The sequence below is a fragment of the Cnephaeus nilssonii genome (assembly GCF_951640355.1).
Source record: "Cnephaeus nilssonii genome assembly, chromosome: 17".
In the NCBI taxonomy this organism is placed as follows: domain Eukaryota; kingdom Metazoa; phylum Chordata; class Mammalia; order Chiroptera; family Vespertilionidae; genus Cnephaeus; species Cnephaeus nilssonii.
Genome location: NC_137088.1, coordinates 50595929 through 50623681, shown reverse-complemented (window position 1 = coordinate 50623681; position 27753 = coordinate 50595929). Strand labels below are relative to the sequence as shown.

The following is a 27753-nucleotide window of genomic DNA, read 5'->3' as shown; positions in this document are numbered from 1 at the left end:
CAACAGAATCGCCTGCATACTTCTTAAATGTGTATTACTGTGATTCTGATGCAGTGAACTTGGATCTCACCGATTTCTGCTGAGGCTCAGTTCAAACTCCACTTGAGATGCAGGCAGTCTGTAAGCACTGTCACCTGCAGAACCCTTACCCACTCATAGGGAGATGAGAAATGGCACCTGGCTTGCCTGAAAAGGAGGTGCAGAGCACTTTAAGGCTCCATTGTGTAGGAAACAAGCTGAAGTCCATAGAAGCATAAAAAAGAAAACCAAAAGAAATGATATGATGTCTGGGATGTCCTTCAGACTAATTTAATGTGGGGAGCTGGGTAGAGATGAAACAAGATTGGGCCATGACTCAGTTGTTTAAGCTGTGTGATGGATAAAAGGAGGCTGGCTCATTAAAGTAGTTTCTCTATTTTTATAAATTTCAAATTGTACACACACACACATACACACACACACACACACACACACAAAAGAAGGGGAAAATAGAAGAGAACCCCTAGAGAAAAATAAAAATGCTCTTAACTTCAGGGAGGGGGTTTTATGCCTATAATGTAGTTACTTTAACAGTACTTCACACAAACATCCATGTATTTGTTTTCAGGTTAACTACAAACTATTTTTTTTTTTACCTAGGAAAGAAAAAAGTGGTATTGTTACGCTCAGTCTGTGTTGATTGAGGCTAACCTACCTCCCCAGTCTGTCTTTTTTTAAAAAAAAAACCTAACTGCCAGTAGGTGCCAACCAGCATCTTTTCCATCTTGCCTTAGGATCAATTATGACCTGTTATTATGAGGAAAAATCACCTGTCATCAAGTGCGGACATCGTCCTGGGTTGCCATCTTATGCCCTTGCCTAAATATCAGAGATAAGAGAGGTGATGTCCTGTCTGCACTCTTTCAGGAAAGTGTAAATGAAGTGCTAAACTCAGGACAGACAGCAACAGGACCTGCTGAAAGACAGCCTCTGGCCTCCCCAGTGGCCATAAAGCACACTTCTCCTCAGAGACTAAGTCACAAATTGGTTCAACCCTCATCTTTGAGCGACTCAGTTCAATCTTTATGATAGCCCAATGAGCAGTGTGCTGGAGCTAAATCCAGGGTGAGGCAAAAGTAGGTTTACAGTTGTGAGCATGCCAAACAGAGTTTATTCTTGAATAATTATTTATTAATTATTATATTATTTTCCATAGGAACAACTGTAAATGTACTTTTGCCCCACCCTGTATATGTGAGTCAGCCATGCCAGTGTCCTCTGGGAACTTACACTCTAATGAAAGCCAACATACAATACATGCTTTCACATGGTGATAGGTAGAGTGGAGAAGAAAAGGATGGGCTACTTTTATATTGTATAACAAGTTTAAGAGAAGTTAGGGATAGCAACCCTAAGAAAATGTTATTTCCAAAAACACTGTTGACACCCACAAAGACACCATATAGTTTGTTTTTTAATTGCCAAGAAATTAAGGCATTTAATGTTTTCATTTTTAAAGGCTCCCTATATGTTCAGGCACTAATATAGAAACCTTTAATCAGTTAACTTACACCAATCAAGTTCATCTAACATAATTTTGTGGACTCTAGAGTTTCACAAATCACCTGAAAAGGTATTATCTTCTGAGTTCAGTCATTTGAAATAAGTCAAATATATTATCAATCTTTTTCCACCAAAATCAACCATACAATCAACTAATGTTACAAATTAGAAGAAAACAAGGCAATGTAAGTATGAGGATGAAGATGAAAAACAGGCTGACCTCTGAAAGATAACTGAAATCTTATCCTAAAATTTGCCTACTTATTAATTGGAAGAGGGAATGAGGGAATGATATATCAGCTAAACCTCAAATAATCTCACTTCCATATAAATCAATAATTCCAACCTTTCCCACAGCCATAACCATTGGGCAGTCTTGCCATGAGGAAAATGGCCAAAAAAAGGACAAGAGGAAAAAAAGATCTAGACCTTAGGTTAGTAATTTTAAATCTGGGAACTTGAATCCAAGAGAAGCTGTGGACACTTTCCCTAGAAAGTGGGCATATATACTAGTTTGCATACAATATCAGGGGAACTATGACCCCCTGAAGCCCATTGAAGTCCTGGATTAAAAACTCCCGACCTAATAAACGTCAAATTAGGAAATCAGGTCTCAGACTATCAGCAGTTGAAAGGGCTGTAAGAAGCATACAGTCATTTTCAATACATTATCTAATTAAATTGCAACCCCTAGAACAACCTTGGGAAGTAGGTATTATCATCTCCTTTTACAAAGAAGAAAAGCTAGATTCTGAGAGGTGAAAGAACGAATTCAAGGTTAAGCATCCTCCTCTCACACCCAGATTACTAATCCTTAATTAAATCCTCAATCATGAACTAGAGAAGAATTCAAGAACTCTAGTCCATATTTCAGGACATCTTCCAAGATGGAGAGTTTCTGACTTTTAGTACAGTGAAACCTTGGTTCTTGAACGTCTCCCATCTGGAACAATTCAGTTCTTGACCAAGTTGTTCACAGAAAAAAAGGTCTCGGTTATCAACCAAATCTTCAGTTTTTAACCTGACAACCATTTCACGCTGATATCTCAGTTAAGACAAAAAGCTTCTCTCAGGTAACAAAGGAGAGAATGCTTTTGTTGCTGGTTAAATTGAGGATTAGCACAATTTTAAAACCTAAGGAAGCCTTCATAATGTTGTAAAGGTTTGAAAGTGCTCACAAAACAGCAATCACAGGCAACTGAATAAGTAGAAAAACTGTTGTTGATTGGATAAAGGAAAAGCAGTTAGCCAGTGATAGCATTTCGGAGGCAGTGCTATATGAAAATTCCCTTAAGGCTAGTAGGGGGTGGTAGTGTTTATTTATAAATTAAACAGCGCATTAGACATGTATTGTATATAAGAAAGATTAAAGCAATAGGAATCATTTGGGGGTCTGGAATGGGTTAATTCAATTTACATTATTTCTAATGGGGAAAAATGATTCAGTTTTCAAACAAATTGCTTCTCTAACAGCCTTCCATTAAGATCCAGAAACGAGGTTCCACTATACTTCATATGATCAAGTTATTTACACGTTTCTTCCCAATTTAACCTCATTGACAAGAGCAAGTTAGTATGAATGTAATTCCAAAACACCTTTTTACATTAGGAAATAATGTAACCAAAGACAAAGGATAATTGTCTAATAATTTTTGTTAATTTTAAAATGTATTTTCATTTCTTAAGCAGCCTGACATAAGCTCTTTGTTAAAAAAACAAAAACAAAGGCCCACTGGGTGAGTGCTGAACCTTCTCATGATGGGATTTTTAAACTGTCCCAGAAAAATCCTTTCACAGATGAATCAAGATCTGACTGAATTAAAAAACTTCAGTCTCTACTCCAAACAGGCAGGCAGAGTTTCAGATGAGCTAGCCACTTCAGCATCCTCTGAATGGTTAGAGCGGTTTAAAAAATGGCACCCCTAACAGTCCTGAATAATTTGATTGGTCAGAATCACATACAACCAAATCTATTACCCTCTGCACATCAAGATGGTAGTTCAGAGATCTTAGATCTTCATGGTCAAACCTGCTAATGAATACGTCCCCGCAGAAAATAACAAACACAACAGAAACTGGGTCCAGGCCACTAAATTAAGTGGGTCTCAGTCCAGACCCAGTTGCCCAGTGAAACATTTACACACTTATTCATCCTCTATAGAGAAATTACCAATAATTAGCACACTGTTTTCACACAGATTTAGAAACCCTTTATGGGAAATGTATCCACACCCATAGAATGAAAACGAAGAACAAGTGCAGGTCAGGTCCTCTAAAGCTCTACTCCAATTGCTTCCTATGAGAGTTGCCACCTAGTGATTTTAATTTTTTAAGCCCAGGCAAGCTGCCAATTCAACACTAAAACCGGACTAACAACTGGCTTTTCCTATTGCAACATCACCAGCAAGTCCTGTGCTTTCCCTCTTTTTCCTTTGCTTGCAAACAGCAATTCTCATTTTCAAAATCAACTAATTTGCTCTATAATCTGTTCCAATTGGAAGCTCTCAGAGAGCTGCCAATGGAATTACTCTTCCTCCTAGTGCCAAGAGGCCAACAAGTGGCCAATTCAAAAAACCAAAACAGTGGATGTGAAGAAAAAATCGGCACTAAACACAACAAATGTGAAGACAGTAACAACCGGCCAACTCTGGACTTTAATATGTTCCACTTGCCAAAGTTCTTACCTATTCTTGTGCCCTGGACAGTAACTATACCAAAATAAACATCTACATGTGAGAAATAAAATTGCACAGGGGAATATAAACTCAATATTTTGGATTACCAAATTCCACTCAAGGCCTTGTCCATAGTACCACTGAAAAAACATAACTGGACCTGAACCTAAGGTTGGCTGGCCTCAAAAGTTCTTTCTGACCAGGCCTGGCACAGGCATTAACTAGACAGCAAATGTGACTATTTAACAAAACAAAAACACAAAGGAAATCTGAAGGGAGTCTGACAGTTTAGATGGCTGACCTGACTTGCATTGGGAGGCACACCTTTAGCTACAGATATTTTCCTACAGTATTCTTCTACCAAACCGTTTTCTTAAAAGCTGACCAATAATTAGACTGTTTTCACCTTCAGGGCACTATATAGACTTGTTTCACCATAAGCTCCCTCCCGCGCCCCCCCCCCCCAATCTTGGCAGCTCACAAAAAAATCTGACCAACCGCTCCTCAGCTGTGATGATCCTGTTGAACTTTTGTAACTCAAATTCCATAAAAATAACGCTGCACAGGTAACGTGCCATCTTTTTTTAAAGTTCAAAATTCATTTTGATTGCCAGCAGAAATTTTCAGGTGGCCAGGTTTCCTTTCCAGAACCCCTGAAAGCATTTGCGGAAATGCTTTCGGAAGCGAATTCCTTCCTCCGCTGGTCGTCCTCCGTCCAGGTCAAACCTGAACTCCCGCAGGTGCCAGCGCTCACCACTGAGCCGCCGCACCGCGCCAGGCCTCCACCGGAGGCTCCAGGACGCTCCCGTCACGGAAAGCCCCTCGGAAACCAGATTTCCAACCGCTTCGTCGATCCTCCCGCTTCTTCCTCCTCCGGCAGCATCCTCGCGCGCCGGGGAGGAGTGGGTAGGTGGGCGAGCTCCCCTGCCCCGGTGAAGCCAGCAAGTAAACTCCCCCGGGGCTGGCACGGACTCCTTCAGGGGGCTGGACTCACCTTCGCGACAGAGCCCCATGACTTCGCGGTTTTTCCCAAACTCCTTGAAACTTTCGTCCAATTCCGCCCCTAGGAGACACACACACGGGAGGAGGGGAGAGGCAGGTCAGTGGCGGGGAGTGTGACGCAGGCTCACGCACGCACGGAGTAGGTGCGGGCACCTCGCTCCCCCCACCGAGCGACAGCATCTCTGACCCCCGCGGGGGCCGCGCACAGCACGCGGGAGGGGACCGGCCCGAGGGGGGCGCGCGGGGCGGGGAGGAGGGCGTGCACACTCACCGTCCTTCCCAGGAAGTTTGGAAGCCTCGACCCACAGATTCCACGACTGTCCCAGCATCGCTTCGGGACTCGGCAAGGGCCTGCGCTCCCCGACGGTCGCCATGGCGGCGGCGGCCGAGGTGGAGGCGGCGCCGGGGCCGCTGTCCTCCGGCCGTAGGCGCCGTGGCGGCGGCGGCTGCCGCTGGGGTTGCGGAGGCTGCTGCTGCTGCTGCCGGGCGGCCGCCGCCGCTGCTCCGCCCGCCGCCGCCGCCGCTCGGCGCGGCTCCCCCCTGACGTCATCCGCGGCCCGCTCCGACATTCTTTCCGCTCCTACAATGTAACAAAAAAGGGGGAAAAGAGTCGCGCGGGGGCCGCTTTTAAGGAGGCGCCGGGGAGTTCCGGCGGCGTGCGCGGCCCGCGGGCCGGGTGGGGCGCCTGACAGCAGCCCCGGCCGCCCAGCCCGCCGCCCCCCGGGCCACCCCCCGCCCCGGGAGCAAAGTCCGCGCCTCCGGCTCGCTTTCGCTTTCGCCTCCCGCGGCCCTCGGGGGAGGGGACGAGCCGCCGGCCGCCAGACTCCGCGGCGCAAGGTCCCCTGCCGGCCTCTGCCGCCAGCCCCGGCCCGGAGGCCGGCGCCCGCCCGCCCGCGCCGGGGAGGCCCGAAACGCAGCCCGGCCCTTGGCTGCTCACCCTGAGGCCGCTCGCATCCCCGGCTCGGGCCCTTCCGTCCGCGCGTCCGTCCGAGCGGCGGCACCCGGCCGGCTCCCTTAAGCAGAGGCGCCTCCCGCCGCCTCCTCCCCCTCGCCGGTCCCTCCCTCTCAGCTCGCTCCGGCGAAGTTTGCACGTCAAGCCCCCGGAGTGGAGCCAGGGCGAAGTCGGAAACGGAGCCACCTATGGAGGAGCCGGGCGGCCCACCCCGGGGTGCCGCCGACTGTGGTCGCCGTCGGGCCCTCCGCCCGAGGCCGGAGAGCGGAGAGCGGGGCGCGGGGGCTGGTGCAGGGAGCCTGAACCCTCCGCTCCCGGCGGCCGCGCAGCTGTCAAAAGCATGAATGGGCCGCCGCCGCCGAGCGGCCGCCGGGCGTGCAGGAAACCGCGACAGGCAGGCGAGGAAACGCGGCCCAGGTGACGTTCCCGGTGTCCGCCCGAGGCCCACCACTGGAGGTCACAGCGTGTGTCTGGGGGACTTGAACTTGTCCAGCAAAGAGAAGACCATGCAATCAGTGTAAGATGGAGTGCGGGAGAGAGAAGAGGGGAATCCTGCACTGACATATTTGGGAGACACTACCCAAAATTTCTCTATTTCCCCTGGAAGTGATTCATTAACCCCAAAAGTAATAAAAAAAAAATCTGATTCACTTTGAATTCGAGTTATTAGTCTCTCCCTCTTTGCTTAGGGCTGGAACCCAGGGCTTAGGGCAATGCACAGCATTCCTAGAAAATGTTTAGAAGATACTGTTTTCTATCCGATTTAGTTCACTAAATTAAGCACCTCTCCCAACCACACACACAGAGCCCAAAGCTTTTGATTCATTGATAAGGAAAGATGGTAAAAGGCTACTTAATGAAGAGCATGGAAAGATGTGAAAATCTGAAGGCTGGGACAAACAAGGATTTTGATCATGTTTCACAGGAGTAATATCAGCACTCCTGTGACACGTGTATCTTGGCTGCCTGCTCACAGGTGCTTTCTCTAGGTAGGGAGGAAGCAGGTTTACTCCTGGGTTTTTTTTTGTCTAGCACATCTGGTGTGACAGAGGTGGCCAACTTCTCTGCTAAAGAAACAAAGTCCAACTTGTAGAAACATAAAAATGTTTAAATAAGAGTAAAAATTAATAAGGAAATATTATTGCACCTAAACTCAACAAAGGGCTCTTGTGAAAAGTGTTGTTTTAAATTTTAGATTAAAAATTTTAAAGCTTTAGAAAAAAATATGTTATTTTTAAAAGATTTAGAAATAAGTGTGTAAATTTTTTCTGGATTTCATGCAAATGTAAGTTTCAAAAAGTGAAACTATGGATGCTTCCTGTCCTTATCTAAGAAACAGTAAAAACAAAATAACCAAAAGAAACAAGTGAAATGATAAAAAAACAATGTCTAAAATTTTAACCCAATAAAAGTACCAATGAGAAAAATGCATGAGTAAAGCATGTAATTCTCTTGGTAACAATAGGGTTCCTAACTCTTGTCCCTAATGCAGACTTTTAATTTTTCATTCTTCCCAAATCACTGAAAAACTGTAGAATTACATAAAAACATCTAACTTCTCTATTTTGCCTAGCTTAAAATACCCACTTTATGAATTACTTTGAATTTTATAATTCCACACTTAAGATAACTGAAAATTTGAATTTTAATAGCATATGGAGCTGCCACTAAAAAGAAAAGCTTAAGGCTACCCAACTATATGGATACCAAAGGGAGCTTGTCTATTGAATAGAGACAGGATGAGAAGGAAAATAAGGGAAGAATGGCAAACATAAATTACAGTCCCACCTCCTCAAGACACTGCTTGATTTCCCCCTTTTTACATGTGAAAATACTTCCAGATTCACTGATATGACTGCTAGCCAATGGGGGCCAATATGCCAATTCTCTCCTTATCCCTGCTACCTCTTTTTTTTTAACCCTTTCAAACTTTCTGATTGAGTTAGTAAAGAAAGCACAACAGAGGGTAAAATGAAAAATACTAAGTATCTTCTTAGCATTGATAGTTATTAAGAGAAATCATTACTAATACAGTTATCAATTATTGAGCACCTACTAGCATTGCCATTGATACTTTAGTGCACTGTCTCAATATTCACAATTGTGTAAGGTAGAAGTTGTTATTACTTAAAATTTACAGATAAGGAAAATGAGGGAGGGCTCTGGAACAAGTCCCTATGAATTCTTTCTGGGTTCATATTCTGGCTCTCCCACTTGCAAGCTGTGTAACCTGAGCAAGTCACCAAACTTATCTACACCACAGTTTAAAACCGAGTTAAAGCCAGGCTTCTTCTGAGGACTACATGAAAAGACCCATGGAAAGCACTTGGTATAATGTTTAACACAAAATAAATACTATAAGTATCCTATATCAAGCCAAGCAATTCAGATCAATTCTTATCTGAGAAAGTTATTGTCAAGTTGAAGATGTAGAGACCAAGAGAATGGCAGGCAATTTCTGACATCTCTCCATCAATCTTTTCTGTTACAGCTAATACATTTTACCACACTCTCTTCATCAATAAGTCCTAACTCCTAGATCAGGCAGTTTCTGATATCCATAATTGGTTTGGGTTTCCTAAAGGTTCGAATGAGTCATCAACAAAAGCCAAAACTGCTAGCTGAGCGAGTACAGTGCTCTAATACTCAAATTGGGCAGCATTTAAAAAGTGCTCCTTCCACAAAGGGCACTGTCTACAAACAAGAGACAACAGAAACTCGCACATGTGGTTTACCTACCAGGCCATAATAAAGAACCTGATGGCTTCTTACCTAAATACCCCTCCTCTATACTCAAAAGCATACGAAAAAGGAAATGACCCAATACAATTTACATTAATGTAATGTAATTAATATAGCAGCGTGCCTTGCATTTGATCAATTGTCAGTACATTTCTGTCAGTACAATTCTGATGTTTTGTAGTTCGGAGGACCTTCGGGATCTGTCAGCACAGATAGTGGTATGTATTATAAGGTTTGAGTAATGAGGACTCAAGTTTTCAAATGTTTCCTGATTGCCTACCACACACCAGGAACTCCGCTAGGCACCAAGGTGAACACAATGTAGTAATTTCGCTGAGGACATGAGAAGAGTAAGAAGTAGGAGAAACATTTAATTCATCAAAATGCTCTTATGGAAAAAGCTGTAACCACCAATTAGATTGTTTGTGGCTTAAGAACTAGGCCGTCAGAAATGAAACGCTGCCAAGTTCTGAGCATTTCATCCCTTCCAGGGATGTATTTAAAATATGGCCTTACTTCACCATCCAAATTTAGGGATGTTCCCAGGAGGTGCCAAGGGTAACAAGGTCTCTCTTAACAAGAATGATTATTTGCACAACAGATTCACTTGTAAATGCTTTGTTCAAACACCGAAGACATCACTAAGTGGAAAGAAAGGTTGATCTTTCCAGTTTTTAACTCCAGTCTGATGTAAAATGGCTGAAAATTTCCTAAAATTTTGTAAGATGCAAGACCCCACACAACCAGCCTCTTTATTTAGAAAAAAACCACTGATCCCAATACAACATTGTAATAAACTTGAAAACTAGCAACTACAGTATAGTTATCAGTGCAAATTACAGGGTTGGTAACAGAGATTCTCCACTATCAACCCCAAAGGACTGCCTTCATTTGAGTAACAAGAAACTTGGATCCACTGAATTAGATGTATTGGCTTTGGTTTCTTGATTTCGTCCTAAAATTGGCTGAGCCTATGTTTGTATCCCCTCTCCCTCCTCTGACCCACACCTCTCTCTCTCTTTCTTTCTTCTCCAGACAGAGCCAGAGCTCTCTTCTGCATATGGGGTATGGCAGGCAAGGCCCATTCTTAACTGTGCTCCCAGTAGTGAAATACCGTATCTTATAGACTGTCATACATACATCAGTATTCCAGTAGGGGGAGAACAGTGGAAGGAGGAAATGGAATTTATCAGCTCAGTGGCTGGAATTGCTGACAATCAAGAGACTTAAAGATGAGGGTAATTATCTTTTTAAAGACTTAACCTGTACATGTATTCATTGTACACACTGTATCAGTTGCCAAGAAGTTCAAAGCTCTGTATTTTTACTTTGTTTTCTTAATCATATTTGTGTAACTACATATAAATTCTCCCAAAGAAACATTCACCAGTGATAGAAAACTGTTTGAAAGAGAAAAATTTAAAAATATACACACAAAAGATAATAAATTATAACTTTAAACTGAATAATGCTCAAATAGTTCTAGGAATTTAATACTGGCCTGTATTTTATTAACTACTGACAAGCTTGATTTAAAATCTTCATTTAAACCCTTCAGGTAAAGTAGTTTTTGAAAAGTAGAGAGAAAGGATTAAGTTATAGAAATGGAATGGAAAAGTTGGGCCAACATTTAGCTATAAAAAGAGGCTGACTGTTTCGAGTTCCAGTGCACTGCCTCAGATACAATAAAATGCAAAATTAAACACACTGTTAAAAATAATTCCTATGACACCTTTGTTCTGATACAGCTTTCACTGAACTGGCTGTAAATATCACCATCTGATGGGCCCAATAGTTAGAGCATGGATTCTAGAGGCAATCTGCCCAGGTGAATCCCAATTCTACCACTTATTAGCTGTTAACTCTGGGGAAATCATTTAACCTCTCTGTGCCTGCTTCCTCATCTATAAAATGAGTGAAAGAGAAGTATTGACTTCATGAGAAGATTAAAGAAAGTGAATAGTGCAAAAGCACCCTGTAAGTGTTAGCTATTATTAGCACCGTGCCCGTCATACCGTGAGCCCGGATTCTAATCTCTCCATGTTTCACGATCAGATCAGTCTGTAGAATGAAGCATAGGTTTCACTATGTCAGTCCTTGCTCTAACTTTTAGGGGCTCCCCTGACCACTGAATCCAATAAAAACTTCTCTCCTAGCACTCAAGGAGTGCCCCAGTCCCAACACCTCCGGAATTAAATGTCCCCTCCAGCAGGCACTCCATAGTCCAGCCAAAATGACCAATGCAAAGCTTCAAACATGTTGTCTATTCCAGCTCCCAAGCCTTTGTTCACACAGGTCACTCCATCTATATACTTTCCTTCCCTTAGCTGAAACCCTACCGTTCAATCAAATCCCTCGGCAAATTCCATGTCTTTTTTTTTTTTTTTTTTAATATATTTTATTGATTTTTTTACAGAGAGGAAGGGACAGGGATAGAGAGTTAGAAACATCGATCAGTTGCCTCCTGCACACTCCCCACTGGGGATGTGCCCGCAACCAAGGTACATGCCCTTGACCGGAATCGAACCTGGGACCCTTGTGTCCGCAGGCTGACGCTCTATCCACTGAGCCAAACGGGCCAGGGCGCAAATTCCATGTCTTTAAGAAAGCATTTCCTTATCCCTCACATTAAGCATATGGGAACTCATCCCCACCCTAAATCATCGGACTTCATGAACTGGGGTCAAGGTGACAATGAGATGTATGCTTGTTCTCCCAGAGATCAACAGTTTCACTCCCAAGGTAAGGGTGTTATTTGGAACTCACCTCCCCACTCACCATAAGATCTGTGGGTGCTAGGTCCCCAAGCTAGTCCACAAAGTGCGTTAGGGCTGAACTCTCAACTAATAGTGCAGGTGTACTGGTACAAGAGGGAAGGCTCAATACTGATCTTTCCTCCCCATTTCCTCAGCAAAATTCCAGCTCTAAGTAAGGTCATAGATCCAGAAAACAAACCCACTCCCCCGACCCCACTTTTCTATAGTATTATGTTTTCTTTTTTTGTTACTCCTCACCTAAGGATGTTTTTTCCATTGATTTTTAGAGAGTGGAAGGGAGAGAGGGAGGGAGGGAGAGTGGGAGGGAGGAGAGAAAAAGGGGAGGAAGGGAAGAAAGAGAGGGAGAGGGGAAGGGAGGGAGGAGGGGGGGGGGACGTTGATGTGAGAGAGACATAGACTGGCTGGCTGAGGATGGAACCCGAAACCCAGGTACATGGAACAGAAATTGAACCCGAGATCCTTCGGTGAATGGTCTGACGCTCTAACCACGTAGTTTCTCATAAAAAGGGAGACTTTAACCCTATTAACTTTTTAGATAGTCCCTAAACTTTTCTTCCCAGAAATATAAATTTACTACACAGCCATGGCTATTCTGATTGTAAATGGCACCATCTATGACTCAAGGCAAAGTTTCTGCCTTTTAACTTGTTCAATCTATTTTAACCTCTCTTATGATCACATAAGATCTCCAGGACCCAGAGGCCCTGATCCTCTTCTCCACTGTCTACTCCTTTCACTACTTCCTTCTCCACATCCTCCTCCCCACCAAACTGCTCTAAGTGGAGTAACTTCAGGAGCAGAAATGATGAACTGAAATAATATTGCTACAGGCTACCTTTGCTACTTTCCAGACCTTCTTGCCCTTCTCCACTTCAGAAAAATGGGTATCTTCACAAAGCATCAGTTTCAATGATTTCTGGGGGCAGTGGCAACAGAGCAGCAATCACAAGTGGGTGTTTAGTAGGCTAGAATCCCGTTTACCAGGTATTTCTTTAAACACAAAGCCAAATAGATAAATTGGACTTCATCAAAATTATTAAACTGTTGTGCTTCAAATAATACCTTGGAAAAGACAACACACAGAATGGAGAAAATTTGTACAAATTATATATCTGATAAGGGACTTGTATCTGGAATGTATATATAAAAAAGAACAAATAATCCAGTGTTCAAAATGGGCAAAAGATCTCAATAGATACTTCTCCAAAGAAAATAATATAAATGACCAATAAGCAAATGAAAAGTTGCTCAACATCATTTGTTATTAGAGAAATACAAATCAAAACCACAATACTACTACTACACACCTACTATGCTGGCTATTAAGTAAATAAGAACAAACAAAAAGTGAGAAGTGTTGGTTAGGATGTGAGGAATAAAATCCTTGTGCATTGCTGGTACATTGTAAAACAGTCCAGTTCCTGTGGAAACAGCCTGGCAGTTCCTCAGAAGGTTAAACACAGAATTACAATGGGATCCAACAATTCCATTTCTAGGTATATACTCAAAAGAACTGAAAGCAGGGGCTAAAAGAGATACTTGTAAATGTTCATAACAGCATTATTCACAATAGCCAAAAGTTGGAAACACTTCTAGTGTCCATCAACTGATGAACAGATAAATAAAATGTGGTGTATTTACACATAGGAACATTATTCAGTCACTAAAAGTAATGCTACTACATGGATGAACCTCAAAAACAAGTCAAATAAAAGAAGCGACACAAAAGGCCACATATCATATGATTCAACTTATATGAAATATCCAGAATAGGCACGTCCATAGAGACAGAAGGCAGATCTGGCGAGAGGGGAGGGTGGAGAGTGACTGCTGGGTGGAAATTGGGTCTCCTTTCCGGTGATGAACATGTTCTGGACCTAGATAGAGGCGGTGGCTGAGCAACATCGTGAATACACTAAAAACTATCAAATGGGTAAATTTGTGGTACTTGAATTATGTTTCAATAAAGCTTATTATTATTTTATAATATATTTTATTGAGTTTTTTACAGAGAGGAAGGGAGAGGGACAGAGAGTTAGAAACATCACTACTGGGATGTGCCCACAACCAAGGTACATGCCCTTGACCAGAATTGAACCTGGGACCCTTCAGTCCACAGGCCGATGCTCTATCCACTGAGCCAAACCAGTTAGGGCAAGCTATTATTTTTTTTAAGTCAACATTAAAACTTGAAAAGTTTCACACAAAATTCCAGATTGACGTCTCTTGAAAAATCTCTGTGATCTCACACAAGGTCCCTCATGACAACCATCAGCTGCCACTAAAGCTAGACCTGAAGCCAGCTCTCCATGCCCCACTCTGGGCATGTTGATCTCCGCCTCCATGAGCTTCTCTATGAAAGGAGGATCATGACAGCATCTACCTCATCAGGCTGTCATGAGGAGTCAATAGGTTAAATGCTGAGAACAGCACCTGGCACATAGTCAGTGCTCCCTGCTCAGTAAGTGTTAGCTGCTTTTATATTTTCTGATACCTCAATCTCTTTATAGAGAGATAAATGGCAATTGTTTTCCAATTTTTAAAAAATATGTTTTGATTGATTTCAGAGAGGAAGGGGGAGGGAGAGAGAGAGAAACATCAATGATGAGAGAGAATCACTGATCGGCTGCCTCCTGCATGCCCCATACCGGGGATTGAGCCTGCAACCCAGGCGTGTGCCCTGACTGAGAATCGAATTTCGACCTCCTGGTTCATAGGTCAACCTCGCTCAACAAATGGAAGTATAGCATATAATGTAGCAATCCAAAAGAAAGAAGTGGAAAAACAGCCAAAATACAAATCTTTAAAAAGCAACATATAAAATACTATGTATAATATGTGTCTAGTTTTATGAAAAAGCAATAACTATGATAATAATAACTCTATTCATAGAAAACAGTCTAGATAATTTTGGATTTATGGGGAGCAGAAAGTGAAAGTATGTAATTAAAAGGACTTTTTATTAACATACATGTTTATGTAATACTTACATTTTTCTAGCCTTATTGAAATATAATTGACATATAACATTGTGTAAATTTAAAGTGTACAATGTTGTGATTTTATATAGATACTAGAGGCCCGATGCACGAAGATTCGTGCAAGAATGGGCCTTCCTTCCCCTGGCTGCCAGCACCACCTTCGCTCTGGCCCTGGCCGGAGCCGCCTTTCCGCCTTCCCACGCTGCCCAGAGGCCTGGAGCAGCTGGGGTGGTGCAGAACACCTGCGTTGTCTTTGTTGGATTAATTTGCATATTCACTCCTGATTGGCTGGTGGGCATTGCGAAGGTACAATTTGCATCTTACTCTTTTATTAGTGTAGGTGTAAAATTAGCTGACACATCCACCATCACCTCACATAGTTATCTAATTTTTTTAATGACAAACTTTTATAACCAGAATATTTTTTAAATATATTTTTATTCATTTCAGAGAGGAAAGGAGAGGGAGAGAGAGATAGAAACATCAATGATGAGAGAGAATCACTGATCAGCTGCCTCCTGCACGCCCCCCAATGGGGATTGAGCATGCAACCCGGCCATGTGCCCTTGACCGAAATCGAACCCAGGACCCTTCAGTCCGTAGGCAGACGCTCTATCCACTGAGCCAAACAAGCCAGGGCTAACCAGAATATTTTTTTTAAAAGAAGAAATTCTGCCGAAACCGGTTTGGCTCAGTGGATAGAGCATCGGCCTGCGGACTCAAGGGTCCCAGGTTCGATTCCGGTCAAGGGCATGTACCTTGGTTGCGGGCACATCCCCAGTGGGGGGTGTGCAAGAGGCAGCTGATCGATGTTTCTCTCTCATCGATGTTTCTAACTCTCTATCCCTCTCTCTTCCTCTCTGTAAAAAATCAATAAAATATATATATAAAAAAAATAAAATAAAATAAAAGAAGAAATTCTAATTTTGTTTGAGACTTTTGTGAGATTGTCACAAAATTCAATCACATGAGTAGCAGTATTACAGACTGGTGAAACCAGGGGCCATTTACTTTCCTTTGAAACCCAGAGGCTGGGATTCCCAGGCACCAACCCCTTTGGTTTCCTTCCTCCTTGCGGAGTGCGTATTTCACTGCTGCCAAAAGTAGAGATTCTAAACTCCTTGGCCTGGCAGTCAACACCCTTCCCTATCTGGCCAAACATCCTTTTTATAGCGTTATCACCCTTCACTCCCACTTACAAAGACTCCACTCTGGCCAAAAAAGACATAAAATACATATCTTTAAAATGTTTTTCCATATGCACTTTTAAAAAATTGAGGTAAAATTCACTTAATATAAAATTTATCATTTTAACAATTTTAAAGTGTACACTTAGTGACATTTAGTATATTCACAATGTGATGCATCCACTATCATTACCTGGTTCCAGAGCACTTTCATCACCCCAAAAGGAAACCCTGTACCCAATAAGCAGTCACTCCCCATCTCCCATCCCTCCCCCCAGGCCCTAGAAGCCACATCTGTCTTCTGTCTCAAAAGTTTTGGCTATTTTGGATATTGTGCATCATACAATATGTGAACTTTTGTTTCTGGCTTCTTTCAGTTAGCATAATATTTTTGAGGCTCAATACTTTCTCTTTACAGATGAATAATATTCCACTGTGTGCGTATCCCATGGTTTTTTTTTTGTTTTGTTTGTTTGTTTGTTTTATCCATTCATCAGCTGATGGACATTTGGGCTATTTCTACTTTTGGGGTATTGTGAATAGTTACATGCCATTATCTTTCCCTTCCTTCAGTTTTACGTGCAAATCACAGTCCAGCTTTCATGTGAGCTTCAAATCAACTCTTACCCTCCCCACGTTAGCCTGGCCCAAAGTCCTCAGCTTACTCTGAATTCCCTCATTTCTATACCCAAGGTAGCAAATTGTCAACACATGGCAGAATCCTACAGACTTATTTAGGTTGACTCAAACTGTTTACTTTTCTTAAATTAGTTGCTAACATAGGAAAACTCAAGGAAAATCATTGAAGTCAAGCTTCCAGTTCCTTTAAAAACCTAGAAGGTCTGGCAAGATCATCTCTTGCCTGGGTTATTGCAGTAACTGCAGATTCACTGGTCTTAGTGCTTTTACCCTTTCCCCCTACAGCCTACTTCAATATAGTGCCCCCAATAGTTTCATTCAAACAGAAGTCAGGTCAAGTCACTCCAGTACTCACATTCTAGTGGCCTCCCACTTCTCCCAAAGTACAAGCCAAGGCCCGCATGGCCTATGAGGCGGTGTACACAGATCTTGTGCCTGTCTGCCTGTGTCTCCTCCCACTCTCCTGCCTGCTCACTCAGCTCCGGCCTTCTCCTTTCCATTGCTTGGACAACCCAGGCAGGCTCTACTTTAGGCCTTTGCACTGGATGTTCAATGTATCTCCAGAAAGCTCAGTGATTCACTCCTTCACATGCAGTACTAAAATCTCACCTCAAAAATCCAACCCTGACCGCCCTTACTTAAAATTGTAAGCCCACCCCTCATCAGCACTCCTGATTTTCCTTATCCTGACCTGCTATTTCTAACCAGTCATCATCATCTAGTATAATGAAAAATGTACTTATTTATTGCATTTGCTATCTATTATCTGTTTCCTTCCATTAAAAGGTAAGGGTCATAATGGCAGGGACTTTTGTCCCTTTGATTTCCTAATTAATTCCCATTGTCCAGAAGAGCACAACACATGGTAGGCATGCAATAACTATTTGCTGAATGGATATTGGGCTTACAATCAGCTGGCACTGAAAAGGGGCTGCCCTTTAGAATTGGTCACGTGATAGTTTCCCAGTTCCATCTGGCCCATTTCATTCTTCTACCTGTTTGGTCCCTGCAGACATGAGCTTGTGACACTTCTTTTTCCCCTGCCCCTTGTCATTGACCTCCTAGTATCATGTTAATCTTTTCATCAGAATAGTATTTTAAAAAAGGATATCATAATTGTAGTCTGTGGAAATCACCTACTATTTTCCTTCTCAAAGACAATCCCTCTGCATATAGTAGAAGCTAAATAAATAGTTATGAACTAAAGTGCTCCTCTGGCATTTCTGTCAAATGTTTCCTCCCTACCTTCCCCCCAAATCTCACCACTTCCAGCTGCTGACCACCATTAAGGAAAGCGCTGCTTCTCTCTTCTCTGGCACTTCCCAGACATTCCACAGTTAGGTCATCCTTTGTGATAACCTGGATGACCACGGAAGGATACCTATGCACTGCTGCCCTATCAGCTTTAGGACAGAAAAATGTAAGGACCTATTTTGAGGGTGGAGACTTCAGAGCTGCCCATAGCTGCTCTTCTAAACACATAACCAGAACTGCCACACCTTTCCTAACACTCCTGTTTCAGTCTGAAATTATTATCTTTGCAGATGAATGTGCATATTGTCCAAAATGTTTCCATCTTTACTACACACTAAGTGGCCAGATTATTATGATCTCTGAATATATATATATTAGAGGCCCAGTGCATGTATTCGTGCATGGGTGGGGTCTGGCCAGCCTGGCCAGGGGGAGGGGACATGAGCGGTTGGCTGGCCTGCCTGCTGGTCGAACTCCTGGTCAAGGGGACAATTTGCATATTAGCCTTTTATTATATAGGATATACACTGAGTGGCCAGATTATTATGCATTCAGAGATCATAATAATCTGGCCACTCAGTGTAGTTACAACCTGACTGAGGCATTGCATTTGTTGCCTAAATGTGTAATCTGATCAATTTCAGAGGCTAAAAATCCTTTGGTCTTTCCTGTTTGGATTCTGTTCCATTTTATCCTTCAATAACATGTGTTAAACCTCATCTTAACATGTAAGTCCCCTCATTGCTTTTAGGACATGGGAGGATGAATCTTTTTTTTTTTTTTAATAAAAATTCCTCCAGGAAAAGGTTCATTCGATTTGATATTTTCCACACCTGGCACCACACTGCACAGCTGGGGTGTGGCAGAAGGACCTTGGCCAGGCAAGGAAGAGAAGCGCATAGAGGCTTGACTGTGCAGGATTTCTGTAGATGAGGTTTTTGTAACTTCATCAAGAAGTTCGTTTAGTTGAAAGCTTAAAGTTTTTTTTTTTTTTTTACCAGTGTCCACAAAGTTTAAAATAGAACACAAAATTAAAAGAATCTATGGGACACACACAAAGCATTTCTCCAGAATATTTTCCTCTTTTTCACGTTATGTGAGACTTACCATCCCTCCTCCCCAAATAGTAAATGCACAATGGCAAACATGTAGTAAGAAACAACTAATGGTGTCTGCTATTTTTGAAATGAGCACAGAGCCATCTGGTGGCTGGGCAAAGGTACTGGGCCCAGGAAGTATGTCTGAAGAACTGCCAGTTTACAATTTGCTTAGGACCTTCCCTCCCAGTCCTGAGCAGCTAGGTCTATGTTGCTTGTGGAGAGAAAACAGGAGCTAGGGAAAGTAGAGCTGGGCAAAAACACAGGAGCATATCTTTGTACAACGTCCTAAAAAAAAATAAATATGGATTTATTGGGGTGAGGGTTCCTATCTCCAAAGTCTTCCTATAATTTTAAAGAATGGAGGGAGGTAGTATTTAGCAGTTTTCATTTTGACAAACACCTAATAATATTATACTCTTGAATTCATTGTCATTTCATGTTAGTTAAGATCATATTCAGGGTTATGCTTAAAATTTGAAATCTTACTCCAATACTTTAAATTTGAAAACTCTCACTCTTTGGTAAGACTTGCTCTATTATAGTCAGAAGCATCACATTTTTCAGCGGTGCTATGCTGGAACAGCAGTTACCTTTTCTTTGGAGGGCAGGCCAAAACTCCTGATCCATTTATCAGGGGATCTTCATCTGCTATGACTGTGGAAGTGCTTTCTTCTTAATTCTGTTCAGATCTACAAAAACAGAGAAAAGGGACAAAGGGTTGAAACAATGGATCAAGCTAACCAGAAATCTACAATCTCATTAGTTACCAGATGTTACAAAATTATTTTATGTGTTTTGAAATGTCAAAGTGTTAAAATTCGAGGCACTTTATCAATTTTACAACAAACGTAATTCAGTTTTTTGGTTTTTCACAATGCACTTAAGCAGCTATCTATAATAATAAAAGGGTAATATGCTAATTAGACCAGACGTCATTCCAGATGAAGCCGGGGCCAAAGGGAAGCCCGGGTCCCAAGTGTCTGCAGGCGGCTGGAGGGAAGCCCGAGTCCTGGGTGCCAGAGGGAAGCTGGTGCCGGTAGCTGGGGGAAGGAAAGCCTATTCTTGCATGAATTTCGTGCTTTGGGCCTCTAGTCTTATATAATAAAAGGCTAATATGCAAATCGACCAAATAGCAGAACGACCGGTTGGTATGACGCAACCTGACCACCAGGGGGCAGACGCTCAACACAGGAGCTGACCCCTGGTGGTCAGTGCGCTCCACAGGGGGAGCACCGCTCAGCCAGAACCTGGGCTCATGGCTGTCGAGCGCAGCGGTGGTGGCAGGAACCTCTCCCACCTCTGCAGCAGCACTGAGGAAGTCGGCGAGGAGCAGGCCTAAGCCGTCAGTTGGCCATCACCCGAGGGCTCCCGGACTGTGAGAGGGTGCAGGCCGGACCCAGGGACCCCTGAGTGCATGAATTTCGTGCACTGGGCCTCTAGTATTTACAATAAACTAAGAACAAATGACTATTTAATATGTACATAGAGAAAGCTCCTGGGGCTTAAAGTCATTGTGTATAATTTGCCACTAATGAGTTTTCACTTAATTTTTAAAATGGCTATTCAGAAAGCCTGCTCCTATGAAACCTGTCAGAATCACAGATTTAAAAACACACATACACATTGAGATTATTATATGGAGAGGTCACTTTGTCCTTTTTCATCTAACAGTTTATAAAAGCAATTCATAATACTACAAACAGGAAACAAAAACTCAAACCACTTTCCTAAAAAGCACAAGGACATTATGTGTTCCATTATTTATGCATTTTGTGCAATGTGTATATGTACATTTCAAGTGGGATGTGGCTACTATTTAAATTAATTTGGGAAGAATCACTGAGTTAAGAGTCAAGGAACTAGAGATTAAGAAACCAATTAGAAATTTAACTGGTTTTCAAGTTTGACTTGCAGAAGAAGAGAGAGAACAGCAAATATGGGCAATGACACAGCCAAGGAGCAGATGCTGAAGTATAAGCACAAGGCAGGCTGATTTTGTATGAAAATTTCACCAGTAATATCCTTCTCTTCCTATAGTCCTCACTGGCTATTACCAATGTCATGTGACAGGAATATTGCTTTGATTAACTTTTGTTTATTTTCATAACTCTGAGATGCTAAGCCAAATATTTCTATCATTTGAAATATTAATAAAGCATCTTGCAAAGTCAATGGCTGAAATTCTATACCATGTCATAATTGTCTTTATTGGATTTTAAGTTATTCCTGGATCACATCCTTTCACTTTCCTTTCTTTAAGATAGTTTCAATTTTATTCACCCACAAACTGTTATTCAGTAATGTAATCATTCAGCAAAGTAATCATTCCTACAATCTTTATAAGCCAGATGTTTCTCTTCCCCAGGTTTGTACTTACTTCCCAGCCCCCTATCTTTTAAAACTTTTCTCTGATTTCCATTTTAGTGTTCCTTTTCTGCTTTACTGCCAATAAAATCAACTATTTTATTCAACATGTCTGTCCAGAGCCTTTGCATACTAAACATTGAATAGCTATGCCACAATCACTCAACAGCTACAAATTACCAGGGAGACAGTCAATAAAGATGTTATATCTCTGGCCAGGTGGCTCAGTTGGTTGGAGCATCGTCCTGTACACTAAAAGGTGGAGGGTTCAATTCCCATCATGGCACATACCTAGGAAGTGGGTTCCATTCCCAGTTGGGACGCATATGAGAGGCAACAGATCGATGTTTCTCTCTCACTCTTTTCCCCTTCCGCCCTCTCAAGAATCAATAAAAAACATATCCTTGGGTAAGGATTTAAAAAAATAGATATGTTATTTTAGAGATAACCATTCACCTCGCTGATGATGATTCCTTTAGAGTACACTTGAGGTGGAAGTGGAACAAAACCAGCATCAGATTAGACTATGTGCTTGATCTTATTTCACTGGGTCAAGTTATTTTTCAGTTTTCCATCAGGACATTCCAGCTATACCTCCTAAGTATCCAAGGAAGTCATCAGATTTTAGATGCATGAAATTGTCCCCAAGATAGTATTTGTCATTTAAAAAATTCACCATTTTCCAGCCTGCATACTTTAGAAATGCTTTAAGAGGAACCCTATTCTTAGAGGAAAATGGTAGTGGCAGTTACTAAAAATAAGCATTTAAAAATAGAAACTTCTCTACTTAGAATAGGGGATCAGAAATCTTTCTTTCATAGGGAAAAAAGCTATCATATGTTTGTATATGTTCTCTCTTTTTATCTTCACAATGACACTGATCAAAAGAGCTGTTATGATAATCTCCATACTACTAGTGGAGCAAACAGACTAAGAGAGGTAATAATTTGCTCAAGATTACCCAGCAAATAAATGGTTTGAAACTGGAACTAGGACGGAGGCATTTGGAGCTATTTAGTTCCCTTTCCAGTACACCAAACTGCCTAAACAGCAACTCTGTTTTACAAAGAGAAAGAGACAGAGTTTAAAAGGTAAACTGGGGAACACTAAGAATAGAAATATAAAACTTGATAGCTTTTATTCGTTCACCATCTTCTATGAAACTAGCATTCAATAAATATAATTTTGTTGTTGTTAATCCTCACCCAAGGATGTTTTTCCATTGACTTTTAGAGATCATAGAAGGGATGGAGAGAAATACACAAAGAGAAACATCAATGTGAGAGTGATACATCGATTGGTTGCTTCCCGCATGCACTCTGATCGAGCCTGCAACCAAGATATGTGCCCTTGATCAGAAGTGAACCTGGGACCCGCAGGCCGATGCTCTATCCACTGAGCCAAACCAGCTAGGGAAATAAATGTAATTTTTTAAAGATTTAAAAAAATTTTTTCAGATGTTGGAGATAAGGAAACAAGGGGAAAAAAGGATATAACTTGAATGTCAAAGTCATGAGAAGGATAAATTTATGTACTCTTTTTTGTGGGGCTATGCAGCAGATGCTGAAGTATAAGCACAAGGCAGGCTGATTTTGTATGAAAATTTGGGGGCAAGATTGTAGAAGATGCCACTCTTCTAGAGTTGCTGCCCAGCCCATGGCAACTCTCTTTTCTCAGCACTATGTAGTTCTCAACCCCATGCCAAGTTATATTTGTACTACGGACTCCAAACTCCTGTTTTGGCCAAAGCTGGACACATAACGCAAAGTGAGATTCAATTCGTTCCCCTTGAAATTAGAAATTGGAATGAAGAGGGTCTATTCTGGTCTAGCTGCAAGCACCCCTGTGTGCTCTTATCTATAGGAAAGAGCCAGTCAGCAAAGAGGGAAGAATAAATGTGCTGCTCAGAGTGAATGGGACCCAAGAGCCCATGTAGCCCCAGAGAAAATGAAAAATAGGTTCTTGTCCCAAGTTTAGGCCTCCAGAGGCCCCAAAACGCTTCCTTCCCTAGGGTCTCAACAATCCCCTGGACCTGTAGGGAAAGTGGTTGCCCTCTTTGGAGCTTAAAAGGTTTGGAATTGATTTCTGGTGACTGCAACAATAATCTTCCTCAAGACAGCTAAAACTCTTGTATTAAAAAATAAGAGGATAGATATCACTAGAATTTGTTATAAAAGAAGATCCAGGGGAATGCCCAAAAGTTCAGAAAAAGCCTCTCATTACCTTTAGACACAGAAAAGCCCAATGCTATATGGGCAGTGTTATATCGCCTTTTACAGAGAAAATGACTTACTTTCTAGGAGTAACATCTCTGTGTCCTTTTAAGACTCTGAGAGCCTTGATGCAATTTAAGTCACAATCTGGAACATTTTTGTTATATAAGAGAGTCTGTAGAAATTAAGCAAAAACCTACAAACCATGATAAAGGAAAGGGAAAAAGCAACAGGCTAACCTGAGTCAGTCTTATTTTTAAGCACATCAGTACAAACTTTCTTTTATTTCTTAAGCTTTCTTCAATTCTAGGCAAACCATGGAACTTTAATGTGAGAATGGCACCCTGGTGCTTAGAGAGGCATGAAAGGGAAAAGTCTAGAGAGGTGGGCCCTACAAAGAGGGCAACACAAGCTTTGACTTGATTCTTCTAGGTTAGAACTGAGGGAAGGCTACCCCTCTCCACTCTACATGAAAAGACGGAAAACCAAGAGGTTTCCTGAGCTGGTCTATTCATTCAATAGCACTGCTGAGCGTGTGCGCCACGATAGGTGCTGTGCTTGGCCCTAGAGTCTGCAGTGTGTTCAGCTGAGCCGCCTAACACCTGCTATGCATTTTTCTCTCCACTCTTTGACCCTCACTGCAAACAAAGTCCAGAGAACTAAAATAGTTCACTTTTTTTTTGTCTCTTTGCTGATCTTAGGGGAAAAAAGAAATGTGTTGCTAATATTTTAAAGGTGGGAAGATTCACAGAAAATTCCATATTCCCATTTTCTCTTGGAATGTCCAAAAATCTGGCAACTATGGCCAGCTCTCCTGCATGGGGACAACTGGCTGATGCTGTATCCTGCGGCCTCTCGTCATTGGGCAAGTACTTTCCAAAGCACCCACCTGTCTGCGTCACCTCTCCTCCTGCCAGACCTATCTCCTGTAGGCCATCAAGCTTGTGACCTTGAGCCTAACAAGAAACCACAAGTCTTAAAAGCAGGTTACATGTCAGCGGTAGGCATGTTCTACAGAAACCTGAATTAAAAGGTTCCTAGCTCACTCACACTCCTCCTACCCAATTCCACCTTGCTCTCACCCTGGCAGGCTTTCACTCGCAAAGCGACTTTCAGAAGGAACCTCTATTCTCCACACACACTGTCTTCTCAATGGTGCGACCACGTACCCCCTCTTCAAAGGTCAGCCGGAATTTCTGTACCCATTGAGCTCCAGGGACACCAATGACAGTTTGAAAACAACCAGGAAAGAGGGAGATGAAACCACTTTCTAAGGACTCCAAAACCTCTGGCCTAAGCTCATGGGTATATTTTAGTCCCTGCCGTCAGTCTCAGCACCTTCCCCTATGTGACACTCTTCACCAACGTAACATTTTTAAAGGAGCTTCTACGTCTCTGCACACACCCCCTTCCCTCTCTCCAAAGGGTTCAATGCCACCACCCTGCACTCCCTTCACTGTTTCAGGTGGCCCAAGCTCTCCCACCTCTAGTTCTCTTTTCTAAGCTTCACAGAGGTTAACTGGGCTCCTTTTCCTTTTAACTGAGGGGTCAGCAAGCCATTTCCCCATCAATTATGACTACAGTACACTATTTCACCATTAGCCTAAGACAGTGGTCGGCAAACTCATTAGTCAACAGAGACAAATATCAACAGTACAACGATTGAAATTTCTTTTGAGAGCCAAATTTTTTAAACTTAAACTTCTTCTAACGCCACTTCTTCAAAATAGACTCGCCCAGGCCGTGGTATTATGTGGAAGAGCCACACTCAAGGGGCCAAAGAGCCGCATGTGGCTCGTGAGCCGCAGTTTGCCGACCACGGGCCTAAGAGAGAACCAAAAATATAATAAAATTCCCAGCAGTTCTTCAATTTGTCTCTGTACCCAAATCCTTGGTCAATTCAGTACATTTTCAGGTTGATTTACAAAAGCACATGACAATAATCATAGTAGTAGCAGCTGATATTTATTAAGCACTTACTATGTGCCCGGTATTAACACATATATCATGTCACTTAATCCTCCCAAGTCTCTGTTACAGAACTTTTACTAAAAACTTTTAACAAAAGGAAAACTGAGGCTTGAGAGATGAGGCCAATAAGGGGCAGAGTGAGGCAGTCAATACTAGAGCTGAGCTAAGACCATTCCCTCCATGGTCACCCACCACAGCAATTCCTACCTCTTTTCCTCTGCACCTACTGTTCCCACACCGTGAACTCCTTTAGTCCAACCTTGTAAGTAACTCACCTCCAGTCCTGAAAACCTAGCTCAGATGAAATCTCTTCAGGTCAACACACCTAGCTTCCTAAATGGACTTCTTAGAGGCGCGTTTGCAGGATTTCACTTCATCCTTGTGTCCCCAGGGCCCGACAAGTGTTAATAGATACTAGTACCTGCTGAATAGAACTGGATTTAATGGAACCACAGACTTGGACAGCTACCCCACTCAGGTTAGCATGTGCCTGAGGTGGGATGTTCTTGTCTTAAGGACTTGCAATTAGGCCTAAGCAATAAGGAACTGTTCTGGCACTTACTCTCACTTGTTCCAGCCAAACTCTCCTATAGACCTCAACACTGAGGATGGGGAAGGAGGAGTGAGAAGTAATTTAAAGTGGTGCTCTTGTTCTCTTAAGAGGGGATCAAGTTTGGGGAGCTGACTGAGGGGAGGGAGCCTGGAGGAACCGAGAAGGCTTCTCCCCCAGTACTGTGCCAGGGGAACATTAACCTCCTGTGACTGGCCTGGGGTTATCAAATTCTAAAATTCATATAAATATCCTCAGTTGAATCATTCTTTGCTAGTCTAACATGGTCCTTAAAAAAAAAAGTCAAATAAATTAATAGCTAGTAAGCATTAAGCTCTGGGGGCATACTTATTAATACTACCAATAATAATAATTTTCTTGAGTGTTTACTTTGGACCAGACCCTGAAGAGATTTCATCTGAGCTACGTTTTCAGGACTGGAGGTGAGTTACTTACAAGGTTGGACTAAAGGAGTTCACGGTGTGGGAACAGTAGGTGCAGAGGAAAAGAGGTAGGAATTGCTACCTCTTTACAGAACTTTACACGTACTGTCGTGTTTAACCTTCACCACAGCCCTATGAAGAATTTTGATAAGTGAGGAAATGGAGGCCTATCGTAGTTAAATGGCTTACAGTAAATGAAGTGACTGACTAGTGGAATAAATGTGTAATTTGATTAATAATGCTTATAGCATTAAAAAATTCTTCTACCCTTCCTTTTTAAGTAATGCCACTTAAAGGCAGGCTATTACAAATTTCACTTCTCTAAATGATCCAAGAAAAATGTCTCCTGTTCTATTAAGCCCTCTGAATATTCTTTGTGACAGAGACTGCCAATGCTCACCTATACCTACGTTCTCATCTTCCTGAGCACACAGACTACATTTTCTAGTATTCACTGTGGTAAGGCATAGCTATATGGCTGAGTCCTAAATTAAGAACAGAAAGGTAAGGCACATATGTGACCGAGTCCTAAACTGTGCCACTTCTAGGCTTGGCCCATGCAAACCTTATCATCTTTATCCTGTCTCTCTGCTGGCCAAATGGAGAGGGCTTCAAGCACCCAGAGGTGGACAGAGCCACAAAATCTCAGCCCTGAATGACTGGAAGCAAGAGCCTCTGTGCCAATCCATGCTGAGCTGTGACTGAGGTGCGAAATAAACACATATCGTGTTAAGCTACTGAGGTTAGGGGAAGCAATGGCAGTCAGCCTACTCCAATACAGTACTACTGTTGTCCTAATCACCATCATAATTTTACTATCAACAGCACAGCTATAATTTATTGAAGGTGTATTAATAGTCTTTACAGCCGAAACCGGTTTGGCTCAGTAGCCAAACTGTTTTATTTTATATATTTTATTGATTTTCCACAGAGAGAAAGAGAGAGGGATAGAGAGCTAGAAACATCGATGAGAGGGAAACATCGATCAGCTGCCTCTTGCACACCCCCTACTGGGGATGTGCCCGCAACCAAGGTACGTGCCCTTGACCGGAATCGAACCTGGGACCCTTGAGTCCGCAGACCGACGCTCTATCCACTGAACCAAACCGGTCTCGGCAATAAAATATATATATATATATATTTTTACATATATTTTATTGATTTCTTTACAGAGAGGAAGAGAGAGGGATAGAGAGCTAGAAACATCGATCAGCTGCCTCCTGCACACCCCCCACCGGGGATGTGCCCGCAACCAAGGTACATGCCCCTGACCAGAATCGAACCTGGGACCCTTGAGTCCACAGGCCGACGCTCTATCCACTGAGCCAAACCGGTCTCGGCCAATAAAAAATATTTTTAAA

General features: G+C 42.4%; 1 protein-coding gene across 5 annotated transcripts in view; it reads right to left on the bottom strand.

The window, feature by feature from the left end:
- ATXN7 (ataxin 7) overlaps positions 1 to 27753 on the bottom strand; it is a 171845-nt gene that overhangs the window by 118301 nt on the left and 25791 nt on the right. For 4 of the 5 annotated variants that reach the window (XM_079795451.1, XM_079795447.1, XM_079795448.1 and 1 more), the window contains exons 2-4: positions 19442 to 19540; positions 5491 to 5799; positions 5212 to 5280 (exon numbers count right to left, since the gene is read on the bottom strand). In XM_079795451.1, coding sequence (XP_079651577.1) covers positions 5212 to 5280; positions 5491 to 5799; positions 19442 to 19478 — 415 coding nt within the window. In that variant the 5' untranslated portion in view covers positions 19479 to 19540. Of the gene's footprint in view, positions 1 to 5211; positions 5281 to 5490; positions 5800 to 6156; positions 6931 to 19441; positions 19541 to 27753 lie in introns of those variants that run through there. The other variant, XM_079795450.1, reaches the window with a different exon arrangement.